Source organism: Zonotrichia leucophrys, chromosome 6, assembly GCF_028769735.1.
Source record: "Zonotrichia leucophrys gambelii isolate GWCS_2022_RI chromosome 6, RI_Zleu_2.0, whole genome shotgun sequence".
Classification (NCBI taxonomy): domain Eukaryota; kingdom Metazoa; phylum Chordata; class Aves; order Passeriformes; family Passerellidae; genus Zonotrichia; species Zonotrichia leucophrys.
The window spans coordinates 26,202,536-26,215,891 of NC_088176.1; the positions used below are offsets into that span (position 1 = coordinate 26,202,536).

At 38.5% G+C, this 13,356-nt stretch overlaps 1 protein-coding gene across 2 annotated transcripts in view; it reads right to left on the reverse strand.

Annotated features, from left to right (window-relative positions):
• Positions 1-685: 685 nt before the first annotated feature.
• PARG (poly(ADP-ribose) glycohydrolase) overlaps positions 686-13,356 on the reverse strand; it is a 58,704-nt gene continuing 46,033 nt past the window's right edge. For both annotated transcript variants that reach the window (XM_064716808.1, XM_064716807.1), the window contains exons 14-18: positions 8,586-8,664; positions 7,693-7,801; positions 5,030-5,135; positions 1,738-1,866; positions 686-996 (exon numbers count right to left, since the gene is read on the reverse strand). In XM_064716808.1, coding sequence (XP_064572878.1) covers positions 824-996; positions 1,738-1,866; positions 5,030-5,135; positions 7,693-7,801; positions 8,586-8,664 — 596 coding nt within the window. In that variant the 3' untranslated portion in view covers positions 686-823. The remainder of the gene's footprint in view (positions 997-1,737; positions 1,867-5,029; positions 5,136-7,692; positions 7,802-8,585; positions 8,665-13,356) is intronic.

Here is a 13,356-nt window from a genome sequence, read left to right on the forward strand (position 1 = left end):
CTCAAATATTGTCAGAAGCAGCGAACCTTGAGAAACTTCCAATAGACTAAAACCTTGTTCAATGTGGTAACAGATAGCACCAACAAAATGGTATTGAAGAGTTTCATGTGAAAATCTTTCCTTCTGCTTCCAGCTTTGGTCACATTTCTCATTTTTCCACGCTTATTGTTCTTTCCCTACTTCTTTATGCTAACTTTTATGTCTTATTTGGTAAAGACCATGCAGTTGTGAAATGCCTTCTTGACTGCCCCAGAACTTTTCAATTTTTAACAATTTTTTTAAAAAATTAATTAGACCCAGGATATTTTAAGTCAAAAGAATGAAAATTTTGGTAACAACACCAATGGTACCTTGGCACTCCTAAGGATTATGACAAATTTTCAGTAAGAACAATCATTAAAATGCTTCTCTCTAACATCATCCAGGGAGTTCCATGGCTGTCTGTACTCCAGCTGTAAGCCTCCATGAGAAATCTACATAAGAGCTCTGAAAAATAAAAGCAAAGGAGTACAGGGAAATCTGAAGGTTTTTAGCAATCTCAAGTGAAATGTACCAAAATATTCTACTTAACAAGATATAATGCAAACCAGACTTACCAAAGAATTTTTCTCTGTACACACATGAACAAGGTTTTCATGTATCAAACCATCTAACAAATAAATCTCCATCTCTCAAAGGTGTTTGTGGGGATTTTTGTTTGGGTGTTATACATAACTACCAATGCAGTCAATATAAATTAAGCCAGCTCATTCATTATGTCCAGCAATTCACACAATATACCAGTGGGAGGAGATAAACATTATTCTGATCAAATACATTTACTTTAATCTTCAAAACACAACCCTTTTTCTTCATCCTCCTCCTCATCATCAGTAGAATGTGCATAGGACTCAAGGGTGTTGTATATGAAAGAGTACAGCTTGACATCTGGTCCTGAAGTAGAACAGTTTCTGCATTGTTCATTGTAGTATCTCAGCAACAGCCTATAAATGTCCCCTTCAAAAACCAAAAAGAAGTCATTAAACACCATGTGAGAACATGCCAAATGAGCAATGTATGATTGCAAAGGAAGGCTAGACATGCTCATGCACACTGAGACAGTGACTAGGAGCATCTCTAAATGAGCAGTGACAGAGGAGGCAGAAGACTGTGTAAATGGAGGTTGTTCAGAACATAGGATGGGCTCCCACAACTTCCTGCACAATCTATCCTAACATTAGGCTTGCATACACATTACTTACAAATGTAATGCCAATCACCCAGCTTTGTGCTTCTGGCCCAGAAATTAAAAGACACATAGCAATTACAATAGGGCAATGGATACACTGCTTTTCTTGTACTGCAACTGAATAACACATCAGACCACATCCTGCAGGATCAAGAGAGAGCCACTAGAAGACAAACCTGTATCAAGAATGCCTAAGCAGCTTTTCCCTTTCCAAAGCTTTACTGAGTTATATCAAAAGCTTTTGCAAATCTTCTACCTACCACATTACCTCTACTTTTCAAATTCTCAGCATTACTCCTAAGTGAATCAGAAAAGCATCTAGAATCTTCTAACTGATTAGCACTGTGCAGTAGATCCCAAATCAGAAGAGTTCCCCATTCTGGGAACAGGTACAAACAAACTCATTTCCTTGTGTTCAGCACTTAGTGACAAGAATTCATATTGGAAAATTTCTACTTAGAGAGATGGTCATGTCTCTATTGTGCACACAGAGATTTCTTTTTGCTCACCAATAGTTTGGCCCTTCTCACAGAGAAAAGTATGCATGCTGTAAATGTCCCGCATCAGCTCCACATCTCCAAAGGTAAAGTACACAATATCACGTCCAGCCTCTGCAGCTGCCAGTATCTGAATTAAGGCTGAAACAAGGAAAAAAGATTACACATGAACATGAGATAAAACAATTTGCTGAAGGAAAAAACACAGCTTAAGTTTACAGCAAACAACTATAGCACCCATGTCCACGTGGATGCTGCAAAGCACTACAAACAATGGGTTGGTAAATATTACTTCCATTTTTAAAATAAAGAATGCTGGGCACTGCAGGTCAAGAGTGTTGGAGCATTCTGCTAGAGCTGTTAGTGACATCCACCCTTACTTCCAGATAAACAATGTGCTTAAAACTGAGAGGGGTTTATTTTGGTCCATGTCTGCCCCCAAGCAGCATGCAGCCATTAATTATCCAATAAATGCCTGTGGCAGCATAAGAAAACAGAGCAGCCCCTCCCATTCTGGTATGAGCTGCCCATACAACCACAGACAGTGGGGCAAAAAGCATCCATGAGCACTTGGCAATTTCCATTCCGTGCCATCTGTAAGAAGGAATGGAGCCAATCCTTACACTAGGTAAGCTATGCAAAGTGAAAGCTGACCCAACTTTTAGCTCCAAGAAAATAACTATGGTTCTGCAGCCTGTTCCTGCATAATTTCAGGTGTCCATCACACCTACAATAGAAGTATGCAGCAAGGAATATGATGGCTTACTCTGACCTGTGAGGGGTGATGTCGGCAATGCAATTCATGTTAACTTCCAGCTTTCTGTCAAACTCATTGGCCCAAAGCTGCACCCCAAGTTCTGCCAACAGCTAACATTACAATATAGACAGACTTTGTTCCTCTACATGCAAAAGAAAGAAAAATGTTTCCTCTCTTGGGAACAGTTTTTTGAAGACTCACCTTGAGAAATCACCTGTATCAGTAGTGCTGCTGAGCCAAGCTAATGACTCACTGCAATTGGAGCAAGTTGCTCTGGTCCATTTCTCACCCAGCTCCTGACTTTTCTGCAGCTCTCTGGTGCTCATCAGACATCATGATGCCAATTCCATTCACCAAAGTGGCAGAAAATTATGGATGCAGAATAAAACCTAATTGTTTTCTGCTACAACAGCAGTTGAATTGGCAGAGTGAAAGGTTTGCCAAGAGGCAGAGCTGAGGCAAGGGAGGACACCAGACCACAGAGCCAGGAACAACAAAAGGAGAGAAGAAAACCAGGACCCTTTTAGGCAGCACCAAACTTAGAAGAGTGCAGCTTTTCCATCAGCCAGCACTGCCAGGCCTGAGTGCCACAGAGGCATGCAATCAATCACAGGCTCATTTCAGGGAACTACAACAGTCCTAACCAATGGAACCCAGCAACTATTTCATCTGCTGCAGCCTGTCTCCTTCAGAGCCTGTTGGTGCAGCTCTGATATTAATTCCTCCTTTTTCTACCCAGTAAGTAGAGTTAATTAAAATGTGATTAATATTGTCTTTGTAAAGATTAATTTTAAATAAAACTGTGTACATAGTGCATTACCACCTGTTAGTGGAAGCTAAATAGAAAGCTGTTCAGAGCTCAGCTCAATAATCTTTCACATTTTTAAACAGAGACCTATTAAAACACTGCATTCCTCAATAAAAAAAACTTTCTCTTGTAAACCCATAGCCAAAATTATAAATTACATGATTCACATGTGAAATTAATCTCAATCTGGGAATGATATTTTAATTAAACCACTGAACCAGCTGTGGATTTAGTAAAGCTTCAGTAGTTTAGCTTTTAAAGAGTCTAATTAACTAGCTTGCATAGGGGAACAGAACCTAATGAATCTTATTATTCATTCCAAACTGCAGTTTCACTTCACAAGATGTTAAAAATATCCTACTGCTTATTTTGAGTTGCTATAGATCTTATGAAACAAGGATCAAAATTTCTGTCAAGAATCAGACTTCACAAATCTTCTGGACACTAATGATACACAATCCCATGGGAAATTTCCATGCCACTGGTACAGAAAGAAGCATCACAGGAAGAGCAACAGAGCCTGTGGTACTGGGGTCTGGAGGGATCTGAGCTCTCTTGGCCCTTGCACCCAGCTGATGTGATCCCACTTAACTTCTGGACTTGCACCTGGAGCAATGCCTGTCCTGACATCCTTCTTCTACTTTAAGAAAACATACATGGGATATTACAGTTCAGATCCAAGATCTTATGCAAATTGAAGTACTTGTTAAACCTTCCTAACATAAATCAAGTATGCTCAGATCCTACAGTAAATACTAGTCCTGATATTGATAAGATATGCATTTGGCAGCCTATTTTGTCTAATGGATATCAAAAAACAACTGCCAGGAACTCAATGAGCATGGAGAAAAAAATAGATACCTTATGAATTAAGCACATTAAAACGAAATGAAACTGGTAGCCTGATGACTGTCTCACTGTAGCTACCTAAAGCTGTTCTGAAAAGCAAATTTGAAATACTCTTCAAATGCTTGGAAACAACAAAGAAATGTAAATTTCTATTTAGAATTATATGAACCAGGATATGAATTTATATGTCAGGATCCATCAGTTCTTGAATTGATGGAAAAGGTCTTAAATGAATGTAGGCATTTGATATCTGCTGCATTACAAATACTCTAATTAAATATAAAAGAACATGAGAAAGTGAGTGATATAGCAGGCAAGTCAGGAGAGAAAGCAGCATGACTGAGTGACTGGAAACCTCTCTGGCATACAGTAATATATTAAGGGATAAAACTAAACATTAACCATTGCCAGCAGATTTGTGAAGCCTTGCAAATTACCAGGTACTTTAAACAGCTTTGCAGAGATATGAATTTCAGGCAGAATCTGAAAAGACTGTTCCAGAAAGGTCAGCTGATTTATATGACTGACAACTGCAATGAACATGTTCTGTGAACTAAAGCTGCATATTTGTGTTTTGAAAGGTTTCAGGGCTACAAGTCCTTGCAAATCCAGCATTTCACCATCATGTGCTCGAACCAAACTTTAAACTGAAAATAGTATAACAGTCTACAGCACAAAGAATAAAGTGGAATGCTCTTTTATTGTTGAAGGCCACATTACTCACAGCCTGAAGATCAGCACTAATGTACCAATTCTATAGAATGCCATTTCTTGGCAAACATGTATTAATTAGAACAAAAGCAAAAAATGTACTTGAACAAAAACCATGGCCCAGGATCAAAATGTCAGTGATTTAATTAATCTGAACATGAAGAATTGCTATGATTTACCTTTTAATCGGGAGTCCCCTCCAAAGGCACCACATCCCCAGTTTCCTGTGGCTATTGCAGAGAGATGCTGAGGCGGAACGTTGGGTCGAGAGAAGCCACAGTAGGCCTGCATGCACACAAGGGTCACAGATGGATCTGAGAGGCAGCCTGGTGCAATACTTCCAAACAATAACATGATAACAAAACCCAGCATTGTCTTCTAGCAATACCAAATTCAAACTACTTCAATACATCATGAGTCTTCCTTTAAATTCAACATCAATTACAAAAAAATTAAGATGGGAAGACTTTTGCCTTATTTGGACTCAAATTAGAAATTAAGATACAGGTCCTGAGTCCCAGGCATTTCATCACAGCTACAGGAACCTTTTCAGGATAAAGACTTAAAATTTTTCTTAAATACCAATCAGTCCTCATAAAAAAATATCAGCCAAACCAATACACCTGATAAATGTTGTAGTGATTTACCATAATTTATTTTTAAAATCCAAACCAAATCAATACACTGAAAATTGTAGGCAGATCATAAATTCACTGATATAGGTAATTAGAATTTTGTACTAAGATATCAGTGAGGTTTACAAACTCTACTTAAATGTCTTTTTTAGGGCTAATTTAATTACCAACCATGAAGAAACAAGCTGATGAATGTTACTTTAGTCAAGATGCTAAGGTTTCACAACTAATTTAGTCCTTCAGCACTGTACATAATTTTAAGAGGGTATATACCATTTCCAGCTGAGAATTAGGGTGGTTTGTTCCTATGTTTGAATTTATTTAAAATACATCCTATAATATTCTATACCCTCCATACTGCAGAAAGAAGGAGGGTTTAACAATAACAACATTAAGCTCTTATATTCTACACCCAAGCTCACTGCATTTGTAAATGTAGAATCACACTAAGGAGACTCATCAGCATGTTTTGATCCCAAAAATTGGCCCACTAGCAGAGTATAACTGAATTAGCATTCCTGTACTCCACTGCCCAGCAAAAACAGCACTGCCTCTGCTAGAACAGGCCACACACCTCTCACTACCCAAGCCTTCCAGTGGCCATGCAAGGCCCTAATTCTGGCCCACTGACCTTGTTATTAACTTAGAAGAATCTGCTTTGTGAACTGGAGACTGATTCCAGACACAGCACGTCAGCAGATAAAATTTGTGCATGGGATAACAGCAAAGGCCTTGAAAAGTTAAGGTCCCACAACCACAGACAGCTCACTGGTGGCAATTACTAGTCCCTGTCAAAGTACAACCTTAAAAGCTGGGAAACGACTGCTTTGGCTTCAACAAAAGAGCATCAGCAAAACAAGAAGGAAAGCAAATGACAGGAAAATCTTGGCTTAAGCAGATGATAAAGCACCTGCCACAGCTTGGGAAAGTAACCCAATGTTCCCAAACATTACATTTGGGAATCTGTGGCAGACACCAAGGACTGGGAAACATCTCAAATATCTTATTTAAGGCGATTCCAAATTAGGGATGGCAGAGGACAGAAAAAAATTATGTCCACCACAGTTCCAGCTTCCCCTGTCAAAGAGCTCTTCAGCCTGGGAACTTTGATGTGTGAGATTATCAAGGACCACAGTCACTGCAAAATGCAGTTTTTACACACATAATTGACTCAGGGCAGGGTCAAGGACTGAAAACTTTGAACAAATAATGATAATGATTAATAATGTTCATGAATTATTGGTAGGAAGCATGCAAGTTTTGAATGTCAGCCCAGAAGCTTTGTTTAAAGATTAAAACTGGCCTGCATCGTCAGCCTTCTTGGAGACTGTAAGCTCTGACTGGCATGACTGCACACATATGTGGTTACAACAGCCCTTACAGCTATTGTAAAAATAAAGGGGATTTATGAACTGCTGGATCCAATCTCAAGAAAACATCAATATAGGAAAAGGTAAACTCCCAGGCAGTATGTCAGTACCCCAAGAGCAAAGGAGAAAGGTGGAAGAAAAGCAAGTGGGACCATATTTAGGAACTGCCCCACCTTGACTGCACAGCTGAGTAGGATTCAACAGCACAAATCATAGGGAAAGAACTTGGACTCAATTTAGAATCACAGAATAGCTTGACTTGGAAGGGACCTCAAAGACTGCCTCATTCCAACCTGCCTGCCATGGGCTGGGATGCCATTCACTAGCTCAGGTTGTTCAGGGCCCCATCCAACCTGGGACTGAACACCAGGGATGGGGCATCCACAGGCTCCCTTGGCAACCTGTTCCAGTGCCTCACCTCCCTCACAGTAAGGAATTTCTTCCTAATACCTAATTTAAACCTGTCCTCTGTCAGTTTAAAACCACTGGCCCTTGTACTGTCACTATCTGCCCATATTATTAAAAGTCCCTCCTTGAAGCCTTCTCTTCTCCATGATGGACAACCCCAACTCTCACCCTTTGGAAGCAGGACAGGGAAGAATTAACAAAATATATATCCAAGTTTCATTTATAGTTTTGAAAATTGTATAAAATATACCTTTGAACATCAAAGGACAAGAAATACATTTGACAATCTTTTGCTTTAACATTGGACAGCAAATCCCTGTCATATGAGACAACTAAGCAAGAACTTCCTTAGATGGAGACAGTAACATAAAAGTATTTGAAAAACATCTATAAACATTAGACTGCAGGCTGTTGTAAGAAGTTACTGGCCTTGTTGAGCTCTCTTCTAATTTTATCAGGACCAAATTGATCAAGGAAACGTCTGAAGTGAAATGCATCTATAGCAACAATTTCAGTGTAGCGCCGTTGCCATTCATCCCTAAAATTGGAGGGGGGAGAAAAGTAGATTACATTAGTTGTTTAATATCAGCCATATAACCCCAATTCAAAATGAGCAATTCCCTTCTCTGTTAGAAGCAGTTGAAAAGGTGAACTCAACAGACAATGGAACTTTTTCTTTGTGGGTTGGGAATGAAAGCAGCATCAGAAATGAGACAGGCTTCCCCATAAATTTAGAAATACCCTGGCTAGACTTTGAGCATGAACGTGAAACAAATCTAATTACACAGCACTATTTATCAAGTATGTAAGAACACTGCAAGGTCAGTATTTCTCTGTCTTCCTCCAACATTTAAATGAGAGTACACTGTGTATGTTTCTATACCAAATGAGTAATTTTCTGTACATACTCTAATGACATTGCTGGAGAAATAAATTCAAAAGCTCACAGCCTTCTACTCAGATTCATGGTATTGATTCTTATTTTACCACACATCAGCTGCACTGTGGCATCTGATGTATCATTATCACACTTCTTGTGACATTGCAAACCATAGTTCAGTCAGTATCTTAGCAAAAATGTGTATTAAATACATATATCTCTAAACTGTAAAAGATGTTGATCTAAGAACCAACATAAGGGCAGGTACCATTTATTACCATTAGTATGGCATTACTAATATGACATAACTTTCTCAGCTTGCTGGCTCTGCTGAAGAAAACAACATCAAGCAAACATCCTATTAAGGCAAATGCTAGGAAATCTTTTCAAATTTCTAACATTTCTTTCTTCCTTCACTTGAAATACTTCAGTGGAACTTTACCTAGGGGTCTTATCTTCATGGCTCCTTGCCCAGCGGTAAGTCTCTGCATAGCCTGTGTACTCACTGTACTGCTCAGTACCTGAAACAAATTATTTTCCAGATTACATATAAAATATGCACTTTTTTTTTTCACTTGGCAAATCTTTGATAGGAATCACTGCTTCTCCAAATGAACACACAGCTCTCAGAAGCAAAGGGAAACAGAGAATTTGTATTTGCACCACAAATACAAGATTTGCTTGTAAAGCTCCCTTCCCACAGGTGATGAGCAGCACCACCACAGAACATTACAAGTGCAGACCTACACATGCTGCCCAGTATATAATGAGAACTGGTCAGCACCAACAAACTACTTCTGTACAAGCACAAAGACGCAAAAAACCACAGTCTGGAATGTACTTGGCTGCTCTTGAAAAGGTCCAGAAGGGGATCTTGGCAAGTATTAAAGGCTGTCAGAAAGCAGCTCCTTAAGGCCACCAGTAATTTTAGCTACTGTGCTCTGCTATACCAAATCCTTTTCAAAGGTTTATCCCAAGACAGAGTGTATCTTAACTGAGAACAAGGATCAAAACCTTTCTAAAAGGTTGCCTTTCACCTCATTTTATAGAGCTTCAGGACCTTGCTTCAAAACCTGGGCATTGCACAAATGCTTCAGAGAAATACTCCTCAAGTAATGCCCCAGCAAAACCTTTTCCCCATTCTGAGCTCACAACAGCTGAGTTTCAGAAGCAATCACAGAATAATAAGATGGGTTGGAAGGGACCCCCAAGGATCGTGAGTCCAACTCTTCAGTGAACTCACGGCCTTGGCGTTATCAGCACCATGCTCTGAGCAGCTGAGCTGACTGGTTTGGAGCTTCATGCAGGTATAGTTTGGCACAATTACAAACAGTAAGAGTAAGAAGAGACCTGTATCACAAACCAAGCTGTGATACCAGCTATGTCTATAAATAGAACAGGAAGAAATAGGTTTTAAAGAATTGCAAGCTGACAGCACAGAACATCTGATTACTAAGACAAGAGTACTGCCTAAATATTGCACAGATCAGCAATATCCTGAGAATACAAAGGTTTAAACTTAATCTGAGTTTTCCAATCTCTAAATAGAAATGCAATTGAAGTTGAACAATCAAAAACATAAAACTATTAACTGTAAACCTCACTGACAAGAAAACTTCAATGTTTACCTCCAGTAGTCTCAAGCATGGGAAACAAGCTGTTAAAAACTGTTTACAATGATGCACATACGTCAAAATATTTTCCCCATTTACCCTTATTAATTTTAACTGACAAGACTTATCAATGCTCATTTAATTCATTTGCCCTGCTACTCACGCATTATTTATTTAGTCTAGAACATTAATCATTCTGAAGGCACACAAATCTCACTTAAGGCTATTTTGAAAAGCTGCTATGCAAAATGAGTGGGATGGTAAGAGATTTCTCACTGAGTTCACTTCCAGATGATTAAAAAATCATCTAAAAAATGTGGATAACAAGATATGCCTATGTATTCACACACATTCATGCCCTCAGACAAAGGACAACCACAAGCAGCTTCCATACTCTGAAATCAGCCTTCTAATTGAATTGCAGGCTATCAGCCCTCACTAAGACTTTTCCTGACATGAGTAAAATTCAGTTATCTTGATAGACTTGATGAAAGTGTCTAAGCACAGAGCAAGAAAAGACAGATAAGGGAAATATGTGACTCTTTTGAGAGCTCTCTTTAGAGGACAACCTAGCAAAACTTCCAGCTTGAAAAAGGTAGCATTTTCTTTGGTGTTTTAAGATGGGGTAAGAAAATTCTAGGTCATCGAGATATTGCACTAGGATAGATTAAATTATAAAGTATTAGGCTGGCTTTTTTAAGGTTCATTGTTTTCATTAATTTTTATGGAAGTGTAGTGTCTGATGACAAAAGCACCAGGAAGCAAACAAACAAGCAAATACACCCATATACACACATATATCCACTAAAAGAAAAAAAAAAATCAATACTGGAGAAACTCAAGGAAATCACACAGACTCCAAAGTCATGTCCCAGAAACCCAAAGTTAATGAAAATCAATGAGTTTTCATAAGTGAAGCTCTGGAAATTTATCAGACAATTTTCACTGGCAATACTTCTGCCTGTGAATTACTGGGATACAAACTTCTGTTGCTGGGAGAACAGAAGCAGTATGGGATAAGCTAGATATGTTAATGTTTCTGGTGACTCTCTTTTCTTCCCATCAAAAAAAAAAAAAAAAAAAGAAGTAAAAGAAGGCAAACCATGAATAAGGTTCCACCAGAACTTTAAAAACAAGCTACAAAACCTAGAATAGCCTACCTAAAGTCAAAAGAATGTATATATAAGTACCATTCAAAAATCTATCCTTTGTGAGACTTGTAAAAGTTACAGCATCAGACAAAAAGTGAAATTGCCAGCCAAGTGTCGGTGTTTATAGGACCTCACCAATTTAGACAGATTTGCAATTATTACTAAAAACAAATTTACCTTTCTGAGATTCCATAGTCTAGCTTTACATTTGCATATGATGTGTACAGCATTATAATGTTTCCAGGGATTGGGAAAAATCCCACCATAGTGCTCCTCTAGTATTTCCAATGAGCTAAAATTATACCCCCAAAGAGGTAGGACCATGAGCACTAAACAAAAAGTACACGTGAATATTGCAAGAGTTTAGTTTTATAGTCACCAGTATAAAGGCACATTTAGTGCCCTAAGTGAGAGGAAGGTCCTTCTTTCCCTTTCAATCAGTTCTGCCAATCCTTATCTTGTACCACCATTAGTCTTTGGCTCTCCCAACACTGGCACAATCAGCCTGCTAAATCCAACTGAAAACCAATTTTCCTCTCTGAGTAAATTTTCAGCCAAACCAATTATCTCATCTCATTTGCTGCCTGGCTAATGTGGTCAGAAGGCTCCAAAACTGCCCTGCTAAGATGAAGTCCTGACTGGCCATTGATAGATCTGTAAATTTAAAGCAAACAAGGAACACAGCTTCATCTGCTATTAACACTGCCTGAGGATGTGTGAGCTCAAACAGGAGGGGAAAAAAAGAAAGAAAGAAAAAATCTGAATGAAAACCACTCACACATGTTCACAGCTCTACCAGAAATGCAGCTGCAGGAATCTCTGGTGTTGCTGCTGACATTTCTGTAGGTAGATGTCTGTGTTGAAGAACTCCACTGTTTGCATGACCATTTTCATAGTCATTACAGCAGTGATCTTAACCAGATACTGGAAAATCACAACAAATTTAATTTATCTCCCAATTTCTTGGGCTCCACTGCAAATTTAAGCTACACAGTTATACCCATTAGGCCGCCGAGTCAAGATGCATCACAAAGAATGTAATTTATCAAGAGGATCGTGACACAGAAGAGACTTGGCTAAGAACCAAGGTGGAAAAGCTCCAGGGATTAAATAAAAATGATGGAATGGATATTTCCATTAGAGAAGAACTCCATATCCTAAATACTAATTGAAAAACACTGGAAGATAAAATATCAAGAAAGATAAAACGTTGCTGCAGTAAAAAAACATTCTCACCTTTATTTGTCCATGCCAAATCACCATTTTTGTTTGCAGGGGAATGGAAGGTCTTTCAAAACACTAATTTAGTGTTTCCTCCTAATCAGTTATTACCCAGACTGATAGCTGTGCTCTGTTTTTCCCCTTCCCAAAAAAGTCTCTCCCAGAGGACAGTGCTTAAAATATGTTACTATAGTATCACATCCAAAATACAGAACAAAAGTCTCTGACTCTTCTGACTCATTTTTTTAAATGTAATCACAAAAGCCAATTTATCAAAAGCTTTTCACAGAAAGGGCATTAATTCTGGCAGAGTGGAAAAACAAAATAAAACACTGTCTTAAAAAGATTGCCAAGCATAAGTCTGAAAACAAAAGAGACTTTGCCCAGTACAATCAATAACTCAGAATAGAGTAAGACCTGCAAGATTTAAGCTCAAATTTCTACTGTGTATGCATGTGAGAGAAAAGTGCTATTGATGGATTTTTCCAAGCAATGTGTTCTAATACCTACAGAAACTCTTGACTTTTGAGACGGCTCAGGTAACTAAACCTAACATTTTTGCTACAGCAGACTGAAAAATAAACATAGTTTATTATAATTTCTAACCAGGGGATCTCTCTCAGTAAATATACTTTTCTTTATAGTTGCTCTTTAGTGTAAATAAAGTAGTATTATAGCATCATTTTATTTCTTCAGTCATGAAAAATGCTCATTTATGTTTAGAACTGAGACATGCAGCTGGGCTGCTCCAGTTCTTAACAGTGACATTTGGTTTTTGATGCTGTTTTAATGCAATGGATAATTAAACAATCCGAGATCTCTAAGAGAGTGGGAAGCAAAAGAGAAAAAGAAAAAGCTAAGCTCTGGACAGACAGGACATCTCCACACACAGGAGGTTATTTCTAATATGATTAGGAACCCATAACTAACCTACAAGTAACATAAACACATATGTGAAACTTACAAGATCAAAATCCTACAGAGACAGTTCCCAGCCTTCTACCCTTTCCTAATGGATGCAGATTTTCTATGCTTCCTCTTCCTCCCCTTTCAGGTAATCAGAAGGTAGCTCCTCTTCTCAAGAGTGTTCAATCCCACTGATCACATCAAATGCTACAAATTAAGGAGTGGAACAAAACCCCACATCCTTCAACATCAGAGAAACAATATCAGCTAATAGCTGGAAATTGTGGCTGTTACCTATACTGCCCATCAGCATTCTTTAGCT